Below are 22,087 nucleotides of genomic sequence, written 5' to 3' on the forward strand. Positions count from 1 at the left end.
CTGTACATATAAAATGGCATAAAACCTAACAGCATGTACTATAATTAATGCAAGCTATTATATATGTATAACCAAACCAAGACACTGTTGCTGGGGGAACCAGAACATTTAATTACTCGGTAAATTACACTGAATTACTTCATTAAAACATTATTGAATTAACAGAGGTTTTCTTTTCCCATTGAGCTTGTACATAAATATTGGCAGTTTTTAGAAGCTACTGGGCCAAATTAACTGAAATCAATGGAGTTACACCAGGGATGAATTTGACCCATTGGGTGTTGGACTGATGGAGGAAAACTGCTGAAATCATGAGACTACTTGAGGCACAAACCTCATGTGAGTCATATGAACACTCTGGCATAACACGCTTCGAGCAACAGAGGAGCACAGAGTCGAAAGAAAGAGATTGAGATAATGTTTTTTTACCAAACTCAGGAGAACATGGGGGAAGCACTGTGTGTAAATGCTCTCAAACCTGGATCATGCTGTTGCTGTTCAGAGAGAAAGGGCTCTCAACGCAGCCAGAGTACCCAGTCTGTGGAAGTGGAGTCTGTGATGGAGGTATTCAGTATCCCAGACAGCGTTTTAGCAGAGAGATAAATAAAGGAGCTCAGTCTGCCATTCTGTTTGGAAGTCGGAAATGTCTGCCGTGTTTTTCTAATTCACTAAGGGTCAAACTTTCCATTGAAACCACACAGAGGACTTCTAGCTATCTCAGCATTAGTCTTGTGGATTCCCTGCTGAGAGGAATTATAATCGCCCCATGCTTTAGCTTGTGAAGAATTCCCTCTATCTGATGTTTTCAGGAGATGTCCCACTCCAGCTATCTCTGTGCAAGACAGAAAGGGGAGCCAAAGATTTACAGCTTGCTAAAGGAGGAATCCTGCTGTGGATTAGAAATCCTGTTATATCTGGATTAAATAGTACATAGGCATCCAACCCAGTGCAGTTGTGCTATATGTGTTTGGAGGCTGCACACCACTAATTATTATTTTTATTTAATGTTGACATATTAAATAAATGTCATAACTTTGCATGGTGTTTTACAGCAATAAAAAGACATATGGGTCAAGTTCAGAGATGATGTATAAAAATGTGTCAGTTACATAGTGGTAAGAGAGTCTCAGTGCTTATTCTTTAATAAATTTGTTAGTCTCTAAGGTGCCACAAGTACTCCTGTTCTTTTTGTGGATACAGACTAACACAGCTGTTACTCAGAAACTTGTCAGTATGAAGGGTAATTGTGGGGGAAGGGAGCAGAAGAAGGTGTAAATTTAGACTTCCGTAAACCTCTCTTCTGAATTTGCTTCGCAGTCCCTGCCCCACACAGATTACAGCCAAAACAGAGGGGTAAATCAGCCCAGTTACTGATGCGAGGGAGTGAGAGAACCTGGATTTGTGCAGGAAATGGCCTAACTTCATTATCATGCACATTGTGTAAAGAGTTGTCACTTTGGATGGGCTATTACCAGCAGGAGAGTGAATTTGTGTGGGGGGTTGGAGGGTGAGAAAACCTGGATTTGTGCTGGAAATGGCCTAACCTGACGATTACTTTAGATAAGCTATTACCAGCAGGACAGTGGGGTGGGGGGAGGTATTGTTTCATATTCTCTGTGTATATATAAAGTCTGCTGTAGTTTCCACGGTATGCATCTGATGAAGTGAGCTGTTGCTCACGAAAGCTCATGCTCAAATAAATTGGTTAGTCTCTAAGGTGCCACAAGGACTCCTTTTCTTTTTGCGAATACAGACTAACACGGCTGTTACTCTGAAATCTGAAATATCAGCTTCACAAGCTATACCATATACAAAAGCTGTAAAATTTAAACAGTTGATCCCATTATGGCTACTTAGAGAATCAGCAGATGGGCACATGAGTGTGGGAAAGGAGACGGGGAAAAAAACAAGAGCTGAAAATCAGAAAAAATGAGGAGAAAAGAGAGAAAATCATCAATAAGTAGGAGGAATTTGTCTTTGATTTAGTTTGCTTCCTCCCTCTCAGTTACCAGATCTGAGCAGAGTGCCACATCCCATGGATTCACTCCAATCACAGTGGTTCCAAACACTCCAGCTACAAAAGTCTGGGAGAAGGAGACCACGGAGTAACAGCGATCCTTCCCAGGAGATGGATTTTGTGAAGAGATTTCAGTGGGTGAGTGTGCAGTATGTATACAGCCATTATAAGATGTTTATCCAGAGATGATCATTAGCCATGAATCACAGTATAATTATCCAGCATTGTGTACAGATGTCATGCAAATAGCCTTTGTTTTGCTGGGGGGGGGGGGAGGATCTAAAAAAATGCCTTTTCCTCATCTAAGCAGAGACAGGGCCTCCCGTTTGGAACGGCCTCATCCTACCTGAATCTGGAGAAGCTGTGCGAAGGTTCTTACTCTGCAGTTTACAAGGGGATTAGCAGGTGAGCAGGTTCCAGAGGGAGCTTCCTGCCATTTTGCCATTCATTTAGTTCACTGAAACCAGCGGAGCTTCCCAGAAGTGAATTTGAAATTAGAAGATTCTGAATATTCAAAACGAGAGAGGAGCAAATAAAAGGTTTTGTTTTCCCTTTACTGGGATATTACACACAATTGTGAGACCCGTTCAATTTCTCGGAGAAGTTATTTGTTAAGATGGAGGGTGCTTTGCCCTATCAGAGCTGTGCGGTCATCTTAAAGCTGTTCCAAAGGAGGAGCTCTAGATTCCCCTGGCAAAGCAGAATCCTCGGATGGTGTGAAGCTGCTTAAGTCTTCATTGTGGGGGGCTGCCAGGAGGCAAGGAGGGTGTGTTTTGACACGTGGAGAGGGCAGAGTGGAAGTACAATGCATTCCACTGACACTTAGCCAACAGGATGGTTCTTAGGGGACTATTTTAGCCAACTCAAATTTGTGCCAGTGCCCAAATGGCCACCAACCTGTCCAGGACTAGAGGAGCCATTAAGGTGGTTTTGAATCACCTTTGCTGCCCCTTCACAGTTGTGCTGAGCATGACTTTGACAGAGTGTGTGACTGAGCCTTTAAATGCCTTATTAGAAAAGCGCAGAATAGTCCCAAGTGAATTAGTATTAGTTGGCATGTTAGGCACTGATGGGCACCTTCTGAGTCCATTTATGTCCTTTCACTCTGACCCTTTAGAATAAATGGCCACTTGGTGGCTTTGAAAGTAATCAGTCTGGAGACAGAGGAAGGAGTGCCTTTTACCGCCATCCGAGAAGGTAAGGACATATAGTCAATCCAAACATTGAAGAGAGAGTGGGAATATCATTTTTCAACATGTATTTTAATTTAAAATCTCCATATCTGGCAACTTCCTAACTTCTTTTTATTTTCTTGCCTGCTCTGCTCTTCTGCTTATACTTTATTATGAGCATTTGTGTAATTCTGTTTGCCACTGGTGGATTTAGAAACAAGCAGAAGTTTGGTTTTGTGATTAAGGCATTGGATTAGGACTCTAGACATCTGGGTCTGATTTGTGTGTCACTTAATCACCTAATCTCTCTGGGCCTCAGGTTCCCATCTGTAAAACATGGATAATAAGACTTCCTTTCTTGCATTCTTTATCTGTCTTTAGATTTTGACTGCAGGCTTTTCAGGGCAGACAACTACTCTTGTTTGAACAGTGCTTAGCATAAATTGGAATGTGTAGGTGCTACAATAATAAATAATAACAATTGTAGATAATTGAAAATGTCCATGGCAATAAAAATATATGAGTTGACAGTGATTCTTTAATAATACAGTAATACTTTTGATGAAGATCCCAAATGCTTTATATAAAGGGTATTATTACTAAGTATTTTACAGCTGGGAAACAGAGGCACAAAGAGACTGAGTAATTTACCCAAAGCTGCACAGGAAGTTAGTTTCAGAAATTGGACAACAACTTAAGTCTCTTGACAATCAAAGTCATGCTTTAACCACTAGACAAGACTGCCTGGGGAGAAAAAATAGCATGCGATCGTATAATTAAGGATTGTGTCATGCGTATGAACAAGGGAGATGGCTTTGAGACCCTGATACTCTTTTAACATGGCATGTTGTATGTAATAGATTATCATACTGATGGCTGCTGCTATCAGGAGCATTAGAAATTCCAGTCTGATGGCAGACATTTTTAGATACAGCTGACTTTTGGGAAAATGCACCATTTCAACATGGCAAGAAATGTTTCTCAACATGAGACCTCACAGAGCACTGGGCTAAATGTCTGCAGCTTTCTTGATTTCTTTCCTTTATGTCTTTCCTTAAGTTCCTGATTTTTTGTCTTATAGGTTTAGATGCCCCTACAAACATAATTTCCCAAACTGCCTGTTTAATCTACCATTAAGGCTGCTTTTTTAGTATAAGATCCCAAAGGAAATATAATCCAGTTTCTTTTTTACGCTGAGGAGAATAGAAGTAGAAATATGTAACCTTTCTGCCAGTCTGTTGTCTAATATAAGTAAGATCTATAAATGGAAGGGGTCATGACACTCCAGTTTTATAGTTCCACTCAGAATTGCACTTCAAAGCTGGGGTTGATTTTGCCAGTGCTCACATTAGTGGTATGCAGGGGGAGACCAGATGGAACCGCATTCACAGGACAACCCTAGAACAGAGAAGGAGGTCCAAACTCTGCTCTCAGTTACACCAGTCTAAATCCAGAGTAACTGCAGAGAAGTCAGTGGAGCTGCTTCAGCTTTACACCAATGTAAACAAGATCAGAATTGGTGTGGACACTTTACCCCAATTCTGGGTGAAAGCAAAGCGAGATACCTAGCTGTCCCTATTTTCAGGGAAGCTCATATTATGGGGCCGCTGACACTCAAAGTAGGACCATTTGCTGATCTACTTGCCACAAGAACCTTACCAATACAATAAGCTTTAGAAGAGAATCCCTCCAACATTTACCTGCTTAGAACTCTGGTGCTAGTTCTTTACTCAAAAGATCAGGTTGCCCTAATTTAGGGTGAGCTGCTTAATTGAGGTGCCTTAATTGAAATGCCAAGAGCCTTTAACTTCCATTCACTCAGATAAAACTAAGAAGTTCCTAAGAAGGATCTATTTTAAATAGTTCTTTTGTGTTGTATTGAGCTTTGTGACATCTGACATCTTAAATTTACAATGTAAGTCAATAGTGCAAATGTCATTAAACAAAGCTTTAGATTTATTAACATGTTGCACTCTATGTTACCTTAAAGGAGTGGCACTAAACACTTAACAGCCAAAGGGGTAATTTATCTGAGAGAGCCTCAAAAGGATTAAACATACTTAAGGCACAATTATGGCTGTAATGCTACAGTAGAGGGATGCTGAGATGCACCAGCTGAAGGGCACTGAGACCTCTAAGAGGCACTATGTCCAACTCAGGACACAATAGTCTTGATTCTTCATTTCACTATAGAGCCTTTGTGCTGCTCCACTGGTACAAAAGGGTGGGAAACCCACAGGATCTGGCCAGCTGGGAATTCCTTCATGATAGAAAAATCTCTGGGTAACATACAGCCAGTATAGTTGCACTATATCTCTCCCCTCCACAGCATAAGGGATGTGACTAAAGCATCTTTATTTGGTCCATAGGAAGTCAGATACAATTTTTAGAGGAGCCCTGAGTCTATTACCCTATGTCAAGGGCTCGACTAACCCCTGGATGGCCTTGGAATCAGGGAGTCTCAAAAGGCTGCTTTTGCCGACCTCTTGGTGTCCTGGACTGAGCACAATTGGATTGAGTGCAAGAATTGGACTCAAAATCTCTGGAGCACCAGAGATCTGCAGGCCAGCAGCCTCTGATACATCCTTTCTCCTCCCTCTCCATTGGGAAAGCTATTATTGTCTCAAGCCTCAGGCAGAACAAGGCCTCTGAGGATATGTCTACACTGCAATTACGAACCTGCAGCTGGCCTGTGCCAGCTGACTTAGGTCACAGGGCTCAGGCTAAGGAGCTGTTTAATTGCAGTGTTGACATTTGACCAAGGCCCTCAGTCTGAGCTCTGGGACCTTCCCAGTTTGCCTGGGCTCTAGGACCCTGCTCCAGGGTGAACCAGACATCTACACTGCAATTAAACAGTCCCTTAGCCCAAGTCAGCTGGCACAGGCCAGCAGCAGGTTTTTATTGCAATGTAGACGTACCCTGACTGTGACTATCCCCTAAGCAAGGCACAAAGTGCTGAGACTTTGTGCAATCTCTCCCTGCCAGCCTGTCTCTGCTGTGCCAGGCAATCTAGACCTCAGAATACAAAGATGAGTGTAACAAGCTTGTTTTATAGTAGTCAGTACTGTGGTCATCAGCGCAAGTTACAGGAGGAACTACCACCATGAACCAAACATTTTCACTTACCTAAGTTGGCTACCAACATAAAGATTTAACCTGTCTGTGTTTTATTTTAAATTGGTATTTTAACTTCTGGAGCTAACCACCACAGTGTCAGGATGAGAGCTGTGCATAAGTAACTTTTCGGTTCAGCGGCCAAATCAAAAAAATATTTAATTTCAGTTCAACCTGAAATGAATTTTTTTTCAAATTTTTTGGCAAACTCAAAAAGTAGAAAAATAAAATAAAATAAAATTGTTTAGGTTTGAACAAAACATTTAGGTTAATTTTTATGGGGTTGTTTACCTTTAAAAAAATAAAACTGAAGTAAAATTCAAATCAAAAAGTTGTTTCAAGTAAAAATGTAAACTGTTTTATTTCAAAAATGTTTCAACTTGTTTTATATTTTTAAATGGAAACAATTTGGTGAATTCAACACAAATTCATGAAATGTTTCAATCAGTCAACCCAAATCTGCATTTTTCAGAAAAAAAGGGGTTTTCTGAAAAATTTTGCCCAGTTCTAGTTAGGACATCATGTGATGCCTCCCGCAAGTTGGAATGCACAGTGCTTGAGCCACATGTGGCTTGTGAATCTGATGGTTGAGTCAATGCTCTTTTTAAGGCAGAAATTGCCTGTTAATATGTGTGTGTACAGCGCCTAGCACAATGGGACGCTGATCCTGATTGGGGTCCCTGGACTGGACTGTATTACAAGCAATAAATAATAATTGCTCTAGCATTTAATGTCCATTCAAAATTCTAGAGACATTCTGTTGGGAAGTTTCCTTCATGAGATTGTCAGCTGCAGCCCATCCCTAGTGTGAGAAACGCTAAAGCATGCCCACAGGGGAGAGTTGAGTCTAGGGGGCTGTATACTTGCAGTGGCTCTGCCAGCTGGTTAGGCAAGCAATAAAAACATGCTGAAGTTATATAAATGCAGTTGAGGTACTGTTAACTTAATAACGGCACTCTTGGCACTCATTAGAGAGCAGTTCTGTGGAGCATGAAGGTGTGAGAATTAACTAATATGCTTTTCAAAAACAGAAACTGGCGAAATCCTGCCTAACATCTAAACCAGTTTACACTGGCATAGGTATCAGCACAAACTCCCTGATATTGTACTTCTTGAAAGTGACTACAAACCCTCTTCTGCACAAAGTCAACCTTGCCCCAAAATTGGGTGGCAGCTCCCATGTGCAGCCTGGGAAGTCATAGAACGTGCTGAATCAGCGCATCTTCTCAGAAACCATGAGAGAGGGCAAGTGGTGACAATGTTGCCAGCCTTCCTTTAAGATGAAATCCCCCTTGCAGTACACAAGGGGCCAGACTGTTTCATGAGGCCCATGTAACTCCCTCTCTCAGCTTCAGAGTATCTGGCCCAGCGATTTTTCCAGACAGCCTGATTGATGAAGCCATGTATAACCCAGGCCATAAATATGCTACTTCCACTGCCAAAAGCAGCTCTTGGGCTCATAGCTTCATTTCTGTTTCACCAGCATCTCTTCTCAAGAGTCTGAAACACGCCAATATTGTGCTCCTGCACGACATTATCCAGACAAAGGACACTCTGACATTGGTCTTCGAGTACATGGTGAGTTGCTCTTTTGCTAGTTTGTTATGAAGCATCAAGAAGAGACATGGTGATTGTATAATGAATGTTAATATTTCATAGCATTATAAAAAGAAGGTGTTATGAACAATTTCATTACAGTGATTATTTCTTTCACTCTCAATATCTGACTTCAATCTATATGGCCTTGGCTCTTCCTGCTTCCTTTCTCCCTTTAGTGACAGCCACATTCAAGAAGGGTCTCCCACCTTATTTTCACTACACTGGCAGAAGCTGATTTCCTTCATTGCTACCATGATAAAGTGGTGAAACCTGTGCTGTTGAGACACAGTTTCTCTCACCATTGATCTCAGTCAACAAGCTCCCTAATTTCAGCATCTGGTTTGGTAAAAATCAACAAAAAGACCCATTAAGCAAGCGGGAAAATACATGAGCCATGGTTTCCTCTATCTGCAATTTTCTGATGAATTCTGACCACTAGTAGCCCCTGGTCTTAAACTGTTAGGATGGGCCAACATGCTGATCAGGGCCCTGATTTCATATACCACTTAAGCATGTGCTTAACTTTAAGGATGTGCTTAAGTGCTATGCTGGATCAAGACTTAAGTGAAGTGTTTCTTTCCAGGGTGAACAAAATACAACTTTGCAACCAGTGTTGTTTTCTACACGTCACTCACAAAAGGGTCACTGCCATTATATGTATGTTGTACCACTGTGGATTTGACTTAATAGTGTGATCCTAGTCAGTCTTCCCTAGAGCTGATTCACCTGCAGCTTTGTCCTAAGTCATCTTTCCTTCTCCCCTCCACACTTATTTAGCACACAGATCTGGCACAGTACATGGCCCAGCATCCTGGAGGACTTCATGCTCACAATGTCATGGTGAGTTCTTTAAGGGACAAGTATCCCTTAAAGCATGAAATGTATGTTTATTTTCCATTATGGAGAGTCATTGTAAAATGTTGTGGTGCTTAAAACATCTTAAATCTTTTGCTAATATCTATTTATCTCAAATACCTGACAAACAGTTCAGAGAAAAGATCTAGTTGTTAAAGATTCAACCATACTCACTCTTCAATTAAAGACTGAAAAAGTCCTCACTCCAGTTTTCTGACTGTTCAAGAAGGCTTCAACAACATCTTGTGGCAATGAGTTCCATCTCTATTTAATTCATTACTTTATCATCTCCCCACTCACTGGTCTCTTCTCAAAACTCAACAATCTATCTCTCCTAATACGGAACTATCTTCATGTCTCTAAGCTTTCTAGATCCCTTTTATTTCTGCTATATCTTTCTGAGGTAGGTTGACTACAAGCGAGGGTGAGGGTGTACCATTAATTTATAGAAGGGCATTGTAAAATTTTCTATATCTTCTATCCCATTTCTTACACATCCTCACATTTTGATTGCTTTTTTTTACCTCCACTGCATACTGAGAAGCGGTTTCCATTGAGATGTCCACAATGAACACCCAGGTCTTTTTTCCTGAGTAGTTTCAGTTAATTTAGAACCCATCACTGTGTATGCATAATTCAAACAACTCCTCCCAATGTGCCCCATCTTACGTCTGTGAACAATGAATTTCATTTGTCATGCTCTCCTAGCTTTATTAGGCACCTCTGAAGTTCCTCAAAGTCTTCTCCTATCTTGACTAATTTAAATAATTCTGTCATCTGCAGATTTTGCCACTTTACTCGTCGCCCATTTCCCCAGATCATTAATAAAGTTATTAAACTACACCCTTTCTGACGGTCAACCCCCTCTAAATCTTTTGCCTTGTTTAAAAATAAGGACTTATCTGAATCCTTGTTCAGATTTCAAACACTCTCAAAGTTCAGAGATGTCCAAGATCCAGTGTTTTTGTTTTGGCACAGTTCTACTTTTTACAAAATCTTCGTCACATTAATATTCTAAAACAAAATGGCAGGTTGCAAGTTCTCTGGAGCAAAGACCATATCTGCCTGTATGTTTATATAGCACCTAGCACAATGATTCTCTGATCCTGGTCAGGGCATCTTAGTACTACCCTAACATAAATGTTAAATATCAGAAACATTTCAGAATATCAGAAATGTTTAAGGCTGAAATCTGGTTCCATTAACTAAAGATGAGTTTTGCCACTAACTGTAATGGGACCAAAATTCAGCTCTTAGGTTGTCTAAAAAAAGGAAGATTTTTTAGTGTATAGTAAAATAATTTAGGAAAAGCAGGTTCATACCCTGCAGTTTCTACTCTCCTGTAGAGCACTGGATGAGCAAATGGCTCCTATTCTAATATTTTTAAATTAATGTTACAATTTAGAATGGAAACCTAAATTAATTGGAATGGAATTGTGGAGCTCAGCCTTTGCCCATTATAATTCCAAAATTAATGCCAACCTTGACTGACAGGGGAGATCTCAGAAGCGTGTGAGCAACAGTCACTTGCCCCCCTGAAGATGGAGCTGCTCGGCGTCTCCACGTCCAGAAAATGATGGGTCGGTGCAGTGCACCACACAAGTGCTATGCCACCAGGAAGGCTTGTTTAAAAAAAACCCAAAAAACTGTAACGTGTTCTGACTGGCCCTTGCATTAGTAAATACGAGCCAGCTGCCCTCCTTAGATGTTTTCATTCGTCATTGACAAGAAGACTGGAAAACAGCAAAGTGATTTACTATGAGCCTGCAGGAGGGTGTCGTATGGCTTGTTTCTTTCATCCTTGCGAAGCAATTTTTGAGATCTCACATGGAAGGTGCTATATAATCATATTTTGCATTTTTATATCTGATTTTTGTTTGCCTCTTTTCCAGTAGAAAAGCTAACCATGAATGTCACCTTTTTTTCTAGTCTCCAGGAAAGGTCTCAGATAAAAAGTATTTCCCCTCTGGAGAAGGCTAATAACTTATGCAATGAGTTGTTTTCTATCCTTCATGCCTTTTCAGACCCTGTTCTGGGCCTGATTCTTATTTACTTTAGGATCACTTTACACTGCCGGAGTAGTGAGAATCAGGCCCTCTGGCTTTATTTTTTCCTTCTGAATCCTCTCTCTTCTCCTTCTCCCTCTTTTCTTCTGCGGTTTTTCCTCCTCTACGTACATTTTTCCTCTCGGTGTCTCCCTCAGTGATTAACACCAATACCAGGACTTCTGACATTGCAGATGCTGAGTCTGTGCTTTGGGAAGCCTTAAGTCATCTTTGCTCCTAAAATAAACAGTCAGATTCTAAAGGGCAAAGCTTTTGAAATGCCCATTTAGGATATGAAGAGTGACAGCCCCTTCACTGTCATAGTATGACACACTGAAAGCATCAGGGAGACTGGTAGGAAGCATATAACCATCAGCTGATGTAACTATCGAAGATTCCATAATTTTTATTGTTGCAATTTTCCAGTCCCCCTGCTCAGCCTGTGCCACTGCTTAACAAGTTGACAAAGTTTTTACTGATTCCTCCCTCCCTTTTGCACTGTTTCATTGTAAAGGTTTTCCTGACATTCAGAGTAAATATATTGATGCAAAATCCCACAAATCTGCTAAAGTTTGTTGCCCTTTTTTTCTAGCTCTTCATGTTCCAACTTTTGCGAGGCCTGGCTTACATCCACCAACACCACATTCTTCATCGTGATCTGAAACCCCAGAACTTGCTCATCAGTTGCCTCGGCGAGCTCAAATTAGCTGACTTTGGTGAGTCGCTGCCTAGTTACAACTAGCGCATCTAAGAGCCGTGTTTTCACATACTTATATTTACGCATCCAAAGCCACCAATGGGTACGTGAGCATAACCTCTCTCACTGCACTTCAAGAAAAGCATTTCTGTGATCAGTCTGTAGACCTGATCCTCCTCTCCTTATACTGGTTTACACTGAAAGTAACTTTATTTAAAACAATACAATTCCAGTAGTATAGGAGTAATTCCAGGGAGATGAGAATCAGACCCCGACATTAAATAAGTTGCATACAGAATAGATGATTATGTAGGGAAGGGTAGAGATTTTATTGGCATGAACTTGCTTTGCCAAAACTGAATTATACAGGTCATCCCAAATGTGGGCTAATAAAACTTTCCTTCCACACCATCATGTATTCTGCATATGCCACATTTTACAGGACAAAATTATGTTAGAAATGTTTGAGATTTACTTTTTTTTTTAATTGGCAGCATTTTTGTTACCCTTCCTCTCTGTATTGTCTGTAAAGTCAGTTCATCTCAGCCCCACACAGCCAATGATACGGACCTTGTAGAGAGAAAAAAATATAACTAAACTTCCAGAAACCTTTAAAATAATTTTTATAAAAATCATAACGTCTTGATTTTAAGGTCTGATAATTTGAGATCTAAGAGGGCTACGAATAAAGGCCTTGAATTCTCCCTTACACTAAGGCCCCTTTATACCCCTCTCGCAGTTACACCCACTTTAAGCACCAAGCTACAGCAGTGTCAAAGGGCCTTAGTGTAACTGAGAATTCAGGCCAAATGCTTCAGAGCTGTGGGAAGGAGAGATTCTCAGCTCTCCAGTGGTATAAGGCTTCCTTTTTCCAGCCCTGATGAGTCTCACCATATTTTGGGACAGATCCTCAGCTGGTAGTGTTGCCACTTCTGGGTGGACATATTCCGGAAGGTTTCATCACATGACATAATCTTTAATTAAAGATTAATCTTTAATTCCTGGGGACTACAGGACAATCCTGGAGGGCTGGCAATCCTACCAGCTGGTGTCAATGATCATAGCTCCATAGAAGTCCATGGATGGAACTATGACAGTTTTTACACCAGCTGAGGATCTGCCTTTCTATCTTAATCTGCCGGGATCTAGGACTGACTCTGGCACATCCTGCACTTCGGATCCATGTCATTTTGAGGAGTTGGGAAAGAATGTCACATTTTGCAGGAAGGAAAGAAACATTCTGAAGGTGTTTGTTCATTCTAAAATGGTAGCTGTCTGAAGCTGCTCAGAGGTTTGCAATGCCAATAGTTGTCTCACCCGGTTTGAATCAGTGGGCTAAGTGCCTTAGAAACACTGAAAAGTTGGAAGATAAATCCAATTTATCCCATGGCTATACATACTGTGTATGTATAAAATGTATGCAAATATTATGTACACATAAATCAGCATATCTGCTGAAACTGGATATTTCAGACAAAATCCAAAACTTTTTAAATACATGTCGTACATATCTTTAAACTGCATGCTCTCTCTATTCTGAAACAGATAAATTAAGTACCACAAAGGTAAGTATGAGTGCGTTTTTAAGCAGAGACCTTAGAAGCCAAGGTCCATCTGCTTTGCATAAAAATCAGTGGCATGTTTTTTAAGAGCAGGGCTTTGCCCAGTGTTCTCAGTCAAAACATCCCGTTTTCCTCCTCACTGATTTACAAAATGCAGCAGGTTGTATTTTACATACTTTGTATGTATCTGTTGATTGTAAAGTGCTTTGGGATCACTTAGGATGAAAAGTGCTACAGAAAAGTAAACTGTTCTTCTGATTCTTAGGACTCGGGCACTGTCCAGGCAGAAGGAAGTGGGATGTCACAATGAGTTACGAAGGGACATGAAAGTGTAACTAGATACGTGTTTTTCCTGTTCTGGCAGGTCTTGCTCGTGCCAAGTCCATCCCCAGTCAGACATACTCCTCTGAGGTGGTGACGCTCTGGTACCGTCCTCCTGATGTCCTACTCGGAGCCACTGATTATTCTTCTGATTTGGATATCTGGTGAGAAACCAACTTTGACACATTTTGGTATCTCTCAGGGAAACTGAACTATCATTTGCCTCATCTTTAGATGACTGAAACGGAGTCAGCCAAGTTTGAGCACATATAGACTGAAAGATGTATCAAGGCCTGTGAGTAGTGAAGGTGCTGTGCTTATACTGTTGGGTTCCTATAAGTGGCAAACATCAGTAGCTATGCTTTCAGGAGTGCCATCCTCATATCTCACCTATATACGTCCCAGAGGTGTCATGAGTTCACTAACCTTTGTAAAGCACTTTCAAATCTAATGCAAAAGTGTATTATTCTGGAGGTATCTGACTGGCCAAGGCTGTGGTATCATTCTGGAAATACTGGTTTCTGGACACATGATAACTAGAAGAATTACACCAAGAATAAATCTGACCTTTGATAACAAAACACAGCTCTGGCCATCAAAGAGTCCTAGATGGGTTTGGAGTTAGAAGGATATTTGGATTATCTTTACTTCTGTGATACCTCATCTTTTACACCACTGTTTATTTCCAAATACACTCCACAGTTAAAATAGGCAAAGTCCCATGCTCTATACAATTACACAACTGAGTAAACTTCTGCTCAATTTCACTCCTTCCTCAAGCGCCAGTTAATACCTTGTAACTCCATCATTCTGCTATGACCACTTCTGTGCCTGGACAAAGACCTCATTAGGGTCTTTGGGGGACTGGGCAGGAGCCTAATAGGCTGACAAAATCTGCAAGAAGCACAGGGAGACTTGCATTAGCAGGTGTGTGCCCAGCAGAACTCCAGCGCCACAAGGCAGGCATATTCTCCAGCAGCATGAGGCTTATCGGAGGTTCTGGTGGCCTGGGTCAAGAGGGCAGTGCAGGGGAGTGGGAGCTCTAAGTCTCTTCCTCTCTCCAAGGCTACTGCCACTTTAATTGCATCAAATTTTCAATGACTAAAATAACCTGTTTCTCCATTATAACAGCTCTCAGCGGCTAGGCAGATCTAAATTGGAATGTCCTCCCCCCGCCTCTCTCTAAGCAGCCACCAGTCCATTGGCTCTCCCCAGGCTAAGCCACCTACAGCCCCTCATGGTCTGCTGAAGAAGATGCCTGCCTGCCTAGTGGAACATGCAATTGTACTCAAGGGTGTCAGAGCTTTCCCAAAAGTAGGGGGGGCTGCGGGCCCACCCCTGCCCTCCGAAGCCCCACCCCTGCCCTGGGCCGGACAGGGAGCCCAGGGGTGGGGACACAGGACGGAGGCTGCTCTCGGCCCCCCTCCTCCGCAGGCAAGTGGAGGGTCTGCACGGCTCCCACAACTGCCCAGGCTCCCTGGCCGGGCTTCACACTGGCCTAGCTGGGGGGCGGGGCCTTGGGGGGAAGAGGAAGGGAAGGGGCGGGGTCCACTCCGGCAAAAAGTGGACAGGACTGGCTTGTCCACTTTCAAAAAGTGGGAGGGCTGTGGCCCCCTTGTTCCCCCCCTGGTTCCAGCGCCACTGGTGTACAAGGCAGACACCTTCTGGTACCTGCCCTCCTGCTCCTCACTGACCCAAGGCCAGTCCACAGGCCTGATCATCCCCTAAATATATAAACCTGGGGTTCCTGCTGTACAAAGCCAGGATCTCTGTTGCATAATTTTGCCCTAATGTACCATGTACGACACAGGGGCTTGTCTATAAAGATTTCATCCAGCACTATCTGTCACCAGTAGCACAGCATAAGGGACTCTGAGCCCCACTCCATTACATTCCAGTACAGCACCTTTGTTATTACACCTCCTTATAATAATAGCATTCAAAGTGTTCGCCTTTCAGAAAGACGTCATGCTGAGAGAATGGAAAGTATGTGAACTCTATTCCCTGACTTCCTCTCACAAGAGTCATTTATTATCTTGATGTAGGCTCCATATAAGTTCAATTTTTATCTATTAGGAAAAGATGTCCATTCACACAGACGTTACTTGTCTATCAAGAAAAAAATCCTCTTCTTTCGGACATAGCAAGTTACATGAAATTGGGTCGGAATGCCCTTGGCAATGGCATGTGACAGTGAGTGTTAAAGCCTTGGTTTAAAGGAACCAATTATAAAAAATAAAACATGATGGCAATTCATCCATAATGCGCATGAGCAGCAATATTGTCAGTGGGAGGCACATGGAAAGTGAATAGGGCCTTAAATAGATTAAGAGAGATATAGAAGGAGGCTCACTAGCTCTTGGACTAACTTACAGAGCTTTTTTAATCTCTTTCTCTTGCTCTCTTTCTCCCTCACTGTCTTTCCGAGACCTTAGAAGATTCAATTAAGGGACTTCAGGGAGACTAACAGAATGTTTCGGGAAGATTACACTGAACATCAGGGAAATTATTTTTTAAACACAAAATTCTTTATGAATACTTAGAGTTGGCTTTCGGCAGCTGCTGGTTTTGTGAGTACTGCCAGCTTGGCTGTATATCTTATTTTCAGTAAACCCTACCCCCACAAGTGCCGAACATAATCTTACAGAAATATTACACCCAGAGCAGATTCATGCAGACCTGGAGCCCCCATGAGGTCATCTGTTGGGGATCTGTCCACTGCAAGGCCCTAGATTCAACATTCTTCTCACTCCTGCCTCAAATTTCTCATTCCTGCCAGCTAGGGCACTCAAAGGTGTTTAAGGACAACAGGAAATGCATTCAGAACTGGGAACTGTACTTGAAGATGAGGGGAACAGTAGATGAAGGTTTCCCATTGAACAGGAGGATGGGGAAACCTGCAAATTACCCTCCTTAGTGACATGATAAAGAGGGAGAGAGAAATCCTGAATCCCCAGAGGGCCCAAGTTCTTATCACCACAGAGATCACCACCGTACGCCACATGATGTAGCCCAGGAGCATGAGCAGCAAGGATCACACTAGCATTTGAACCTGTCCCTGGTGAATTGAGAGATGCTGTGACAGTAGATTTGGTAGCATTGTCTAAACCTGCCTTGATTACACCCACTTGAATTGAAGAATCTAATACCAAATTTTACATCTCATTGCACTTCAGCAATTAGTATCTTATTTTACAGCCCACATGAACTTCAGGAACTTGTTGAAATCACAACTGTAGGCTCCTTCGTGAGGAATTTTACGAAGGGATTTAAGATAGCGCTCCCTATTATTTAGTATTGGGGTTGGTAGGAAGGTCTGTTCAGGTTGGGTCACAGGAGGTGGAAGAGAAAATCCAGGAAGTACCCAAAAAAGGCAGAAAACATACTCTTAATTGGGTTAGATGCTAATCTCACTTGCCCCAATTTTACACAAGTGTAACTCCATTGAATTCAGTAGTTACTCTTGATCTATACCACAGCAAGTGAGATTAGCATAAAGGCCATACTCTGATTCTCCTGTATCACAAGTATAAATCAGAGGAAACCCAGTGAAGCAAGTGGAATTACCCCAGTTTAAAACGGGTGCAAGTGAGAGGAGATTCATGCCCCTAAGCTATTGAATAATCTCAAATGGAGCAGTAAAATGCCCCATTGCATTTTTCCCTTATGGAAGAATTTGCTATTTGATCCCACCTACTTGTTTTTCCCACTGATATACCCCTTCATCTCCACTGATTCCTCCAAAAGGTAGCTCTACAGAACAGAAATCCTTTGAGAAGCTTGTAGATATGAAGGGGCAGGGAGCCTCAAGAATAAAAATTCAGAAATTTAAGAAAAGAAATAAAGAAAAGAAAAAAGGAAAAAGCAAATTAAACGATTGTGTGCCTGGGCCTAACTCTTAGAAAATTTAAAATAAAATGTTGGTTTTAGAAACATCCTGCGTAAGACAGCAATGAAGAAGCACTGCTTATTCCTATGGGGCTGGATCCAGAATAAATACCACGAAGGCTACTGAAAAGCAAAAGAAGAAAAAAAGAAGGGATGTGGATATACGCTGAGGCAAATGTAAACATTTAAAAGTACATATTTAAATATTACAGAAGCACAGCTGCCAATTCCTAATTCACAGCAAATGTTAACTGAGCGTGGAAAAACTTGTTGAGTTCTACTTCCAGTTGTCACCCCTGACTGGATCTCTGCACTAATGATTAGCAGCTCTGGATTTCTGTTTCCTATATTCTTTTCTGTTCAGATTGGAACTCTATTGCTCTAGACCCTTGTGTCAGATGGCAGTTTAGGTAACAGAGATCAGTTTTGCAACACCCTTTTATGTCACTTACATTTGCAAACTTCCTAGCAGGACAGAAACCCTGGCCCTGATCTTGAAGAGGTGGAATGCACCTCCAATTGAGAGTTAGAGACACTTTGGCCTTGACGTCTTAGATTAAAATAGCAGCCCTGGCAGCACTGTACTGACTTATATTTATCAAAACAGGCTCTCCAGAAAGCTGCCTAGTTCTATCTACCTCATCTTGGGGACTGCAAATAAATTAGGCCTGATATGAATCGATGTAAGATGTCACAATCTCACTGTTGCTGCTAAAGCTAATGACCATTTCCACCTAGCATTTCAAAAGCCATAAAAAAACCCCTATCTGTATCATTGTGTAAGTGCCAGGGACCATTACTACAATACTATCTACCACCCTACCGAGAGTTACATTAACATCTAGGCCAACATGCTGAAGGATAGACTTTTTTTTACCTATATATGTATATATATATATATGTATATATATATACATACACACTGTACGTGCCGCTTACTTGAATGAGTTGGTATTTCTTTTTTGCAGGGGTGCAGGTTGTATATTGGTTGAAATGCTCCAGGGTCAACCCGTGTTCCCAGCAGTTACTGGTACTCTGGAACAGCTGGAGAAGATCTGGGCAGTGAGTAAAATACAGCCAGGAAATTGAAAGGAAAATATCAATGTTGTTAAATTTTACATTCTGAACATGGCTGCTTTATACAAGAGACGTAATTTGGTTTGAATCCTCAGTCCGATGTGTTAAGTTTACAGATATATCCTATAAACCATTTTATATTTGGTAACTTTCCTACAGTCACTAGAGTGCATCAAAATGACTTTCCTTTGATGTTTGTCATCTCATCAAAAATTTAAAACCAATTACACTGACATCAAACTGAAGGAGTCATAAAAGGTATGTTGTTACTGCAAATCCTGTTCCCTCTAGTTAACACCCTTACTTGTCCAAGACATAAAGTAGATTGTCCTCTTTAAGAGGTGCTAACATTGTCCTAGCGCAGCATTTCGCAGATTGGGCTCCTTACTCCAGGGGGTACATGGGCCCCGCTGATCAATTACTCCCCCGCCCTCCCTCCCTCCTGTCCCAGTATCTCCTGCACACTGGGGAACAGCTGTTCAGTGGCATGCAGGACCTGGAAGGGAGAGAGAGGAGTGGGGGCGGGACACGCTCAGGGAAGGGGGTGGAAAGAGGCAGGGAAGAGGAGGGGTAGGGGTGGAACAGTAGCGGTAAGAGGTAGGGCAGGGGTGGGACCTTGGGGGAAGGGGTGGAGTGGGGACAGGGCCTGGGGCTGAGTGGGGAGTTTGGGTTTCGCAAAAAATTTTAAATCAAAATGGGGGTCCTTGGGTTGCTAAAGTTTGAGAACCGCTGTCCTATCAGCTTATGCTGCTGATTTGTGACTGCTGCACTGAAAATGGCAACAAGATTCTGGGCTGGTCTATACAAGAAAATTAGGTCGGTAGCTAAAATGACCTATATCCTGTGACAAAGTTCCTCCTCTGCCTTGGTGGGTCCTGCGCTTATTGGCAGATTTGCTCACCTCAGAGATTCACGGCAGCCCTCAGTTTGGCCACCCTTGCTAGTGGCTCAAACCTGCCATCCACTCAGCTAACCTCATCACTGGCCAGCATGGGGGAAACGGAGAACAATCCCCACAGTCTCTGTGTCCCACTTAGTGGGTCAGGGGCAGGGCAGATCCCTTTCCAATTTAGACCTTCCCTTCTGGTGTTTCTCACAGACCAGGTCAACTCCTCCTGTGTCTAATCAGGAGTTGGGGGATGGGGGGAACCCCAGCCCACCCTCTACACCGGGGTCCAGCCCAGGGCCCTGTGGATGGCAGCTGTCCACAAAGTTCCCTGTATCAGCTGTGTGACAGCTACAACACCCTGGGCTACTTCCCCGTTGTCTTCCCCCCAGCACCTTCTTTATCCTCACTGCAGGATCTTCCTCCAGAAGCCTGATCACGCTCGAACTCTTCACTCCTCCAGCAGCACGCCTTCTCACTCCCTGCTCCTTGCACGCCCCCCTACTGACTGATGGGAGGTCCTTTTTAAGCCAGGTGTCCTGATTAGCCTGCCTGCCATAATTGAATCTAGAAACTTCTTAATTGGCTCCAGGTGTCTTGATTAGCTTGCCTGTCTTAATTGGTTCTGGCAGGTTCCTGATAGCTCTAGGGCAGCCCCTGCTCTCGTCACTCAGGGAACAGAAAACTGTTCATTCAGTGGCCAATATATTTGCCTTCTACCAGACTCCTGTATCCCACTGGTCTGGGTCTGTCGCAATCCCCATGTAAACAGCACTAGGTCAATGGAAGAATTCTTCTGTTGACCTAGCTACTGCCTCTCAGGGAGGTGGATTACCTGTGCTGACAGGAGAATCCCTCCCATCAGCATAGGTAGAGTTTACACTAAAGTACTACAGCGGCACATCTGCAGAGCTGTTACTGTAGCGTTGTACGTGTAGACAAGCCCTTTAAGGACACACTCCTGTTCCCATTGATGTTAATGTCAACACTGTCATTGACATCCATCAAGGGGAGTAGATTGAAGGCCTAAGCCCACACCAGAGACTACTCAAGGAACTGTATGCTGCTGGATAATTAAGAGGATTAGGAAAAATCAACAGGGTCTGCCATCGTTCTGTATCACAGACCAGACTCAGAAATTCTAGTTTTCATTTTTCATCTGGTTCCAACTGATGCTGGACTCGAACTATGGGTCTACTGATATCCATGGGATTCCTGGTGCACCAGCAGAAACCAAGAAAAAAAGACAGTTACCTGTTCTGTAACTGGTGTTCTTCGAGATGTGTTGCTCATGTCCACTCTATATTAGTTGTGTGTGCTCGCCACATGCACTGATGCCAGAAGTTTTTCCCTTAGCAGTATCCATAGGGGACTGGCTCTGGCGCCCTCTGGAGTGGCACCCGCATGTTGTGGTATCAGGGGCGCCACCGTCTCCCTCCACCCTCAGTTCCTTCTTGCTGGAAACTCTGACAGTGGAGAAGGAGGGCAGTTGTGGAATGGACATGAGCAACACATCTTGAAGAACACCAGTTATGGAAAAGGTAACTGTCTTTTCTTCTTCGAGTGCTTGCTCATGTCCATTCCATATTAGGTGACTCCCAAGCAGTACCCCTGGAGGCGGGTAGGAATTCATGGACGTGTCGATTGCAACACAGCTCTGCCGAACCCAGCGTCATCTCTGGCCTGCTGAGTGATGGCATAATGAGAGGTAAATGTGTGAACAGAGGACCACATTGCAGCTCTACAGATGTCCTGGATAGGGATGTGTGCCGGGAAGGCCACCGAAGAAGCCTACGCTCTCATCGAGTGTGCTCTGACAATCGGCGGCGGCGGAACCCCCGCCAGGTTGTAACAGGTCCGTATGCACAAGGTGAACCAATTGGAAATCCTCTGCGAGGACAGCTGGTGACCCTTCATCCTACCCGCTGTAGCGATGAACAGTTGAGTCGATTTTCAGAAAGGCTTAGTACCGTTCTAAGTAGAAAGCCAAGGCCCTCCAGACGTCCAGGGAGTCGTCCAGAAGACGCATCTCTTCACTGGTCTTGTGCGGTTTGGGACAGAACACCGGGAGGAAGATGTCCCGGTTCATATGGAAGGTGGAGACCACCTTTGGCAGGAAGGCTGGGGGGAGCCGCAACTGAACCTTATCTTTGTAGAAGACAAGTTACGGAGGTCCTGAGGTCAAGGCTTTAATTTCAGAGACCTGTCTTGCCGATGTCACCGCCACCAGGAACGCAACCTTCCATGACAGGTGGAAAAGGGAGCAGGAACCCAGCAGCTCAAACAGCAGGCCAGTGAGGCTAGAGAGGACCAAGTTAAGATTCCACTGCAGAACAGGAGCCCGTACCTGCAGGAAGAGTTTCTCGAGGCCTCTCAAGAATCTGACTGTCATGTCATGAGAAAACACTGTCTGGCCCTGGATTGGCAGGTGAAAAGTGGAGATGGCCATGAGATGCACTCTAATGGAAGAGTGTGCCAGGTCCTGGTTCCTCAGATGAAGCAGGTAGTCTAAGATAGACTGTATAGAAGAGTGTGTGGGAGAGATGCCATGCTTGGAGGCCCAGTGGGAAAACCTCATCCACTTGGCTAGGTAAGTCAGTCTAGTTGAGGGCTTCCTGCTTCCCAGAAGGACCTGTTGGACTTCATCTGAGCAGGTCCGCTCCTCCAGGTTCAGCCACGCAGCATCCATGCCAAGAGGTGGAGGGACATGAGGTTGGGGTGAAGGAGCTGACCATGGTCCTGTGACAGCAAGTCTGGTTGGTTGGGCAGGAGGCAAGGGCCAGGGAGGGGCCACTGCCAGGTTCATAAGTGTGCCAACCAGTGCTGGCGGGGCCATACCAGGACAATCATGATA

At 43.2% G+C, this 22,087-nt stretch overlaps 1 protein-coding gene across 1 annotated transcript in view; it reads left to right on the top strand.

Annotated features, from left to right (window-relative positions):
- The first annotated feature begins 444 nt into the window (after positions 1 to 444).
- Positions 445 to 22,087, top strand: part of CDK15 (cyclin dependent kinase 15) — a 50,391-nt gene continuing 28,748 nt past the window's right edge. The window contains exons 1-9 of the mRNA XM_077829467.1: positions 445 to 564; positions 2,006 to 2,155; positions 2,328 to 2,422; positions 3,135 to 3,214; positions 7,787 to 7,881; positions 8,680 to 8,742; positions 11,395 to 11,518; positions 13,426 to 13,546; positions 18,239 to 18,332. Of these exons, the coding sequence (XP_077685593.1) occupies positions 445 to 564; positions 2,006 to 2,155; positions 2,328 to 2,422; positions 3,135 to 3,214; positions 7,787 to 7,881; positions 8,680 to 8,742; positions 11,395 to 11,518; positions 13,426 to 13,546; positions 18,239 to 18,332 (942 nt within the window). The remainder of the gene's footprint in view (positions 565 to 2,005; positions 2,156 to 2,327; positions 2,423 to 3,134; positions 3,215 to 7,786; positions 7,882 to 8,679; positions 8,743 to 11,394; positions 11,519 to 13,425; positions 13,547 to 18,238; positions 18,333 to 22,087) is intronic.

Source organism: Eretmochelys imbricata, chromosome 11 (genome assembly GCF_965152235.1).
Source record: "Eretmochelys imbricata isolate rEreImb1 chromosome 11, rEreImb1.hap1, whole genome shotgun sequence".
Classification (NCBI taxonomy): domain Eukaryota; kingdom Metazoa; phylum Chordata; order Testudines; family Cheloniidae; genus Eretmochelys; species Eretmochelys imbricata.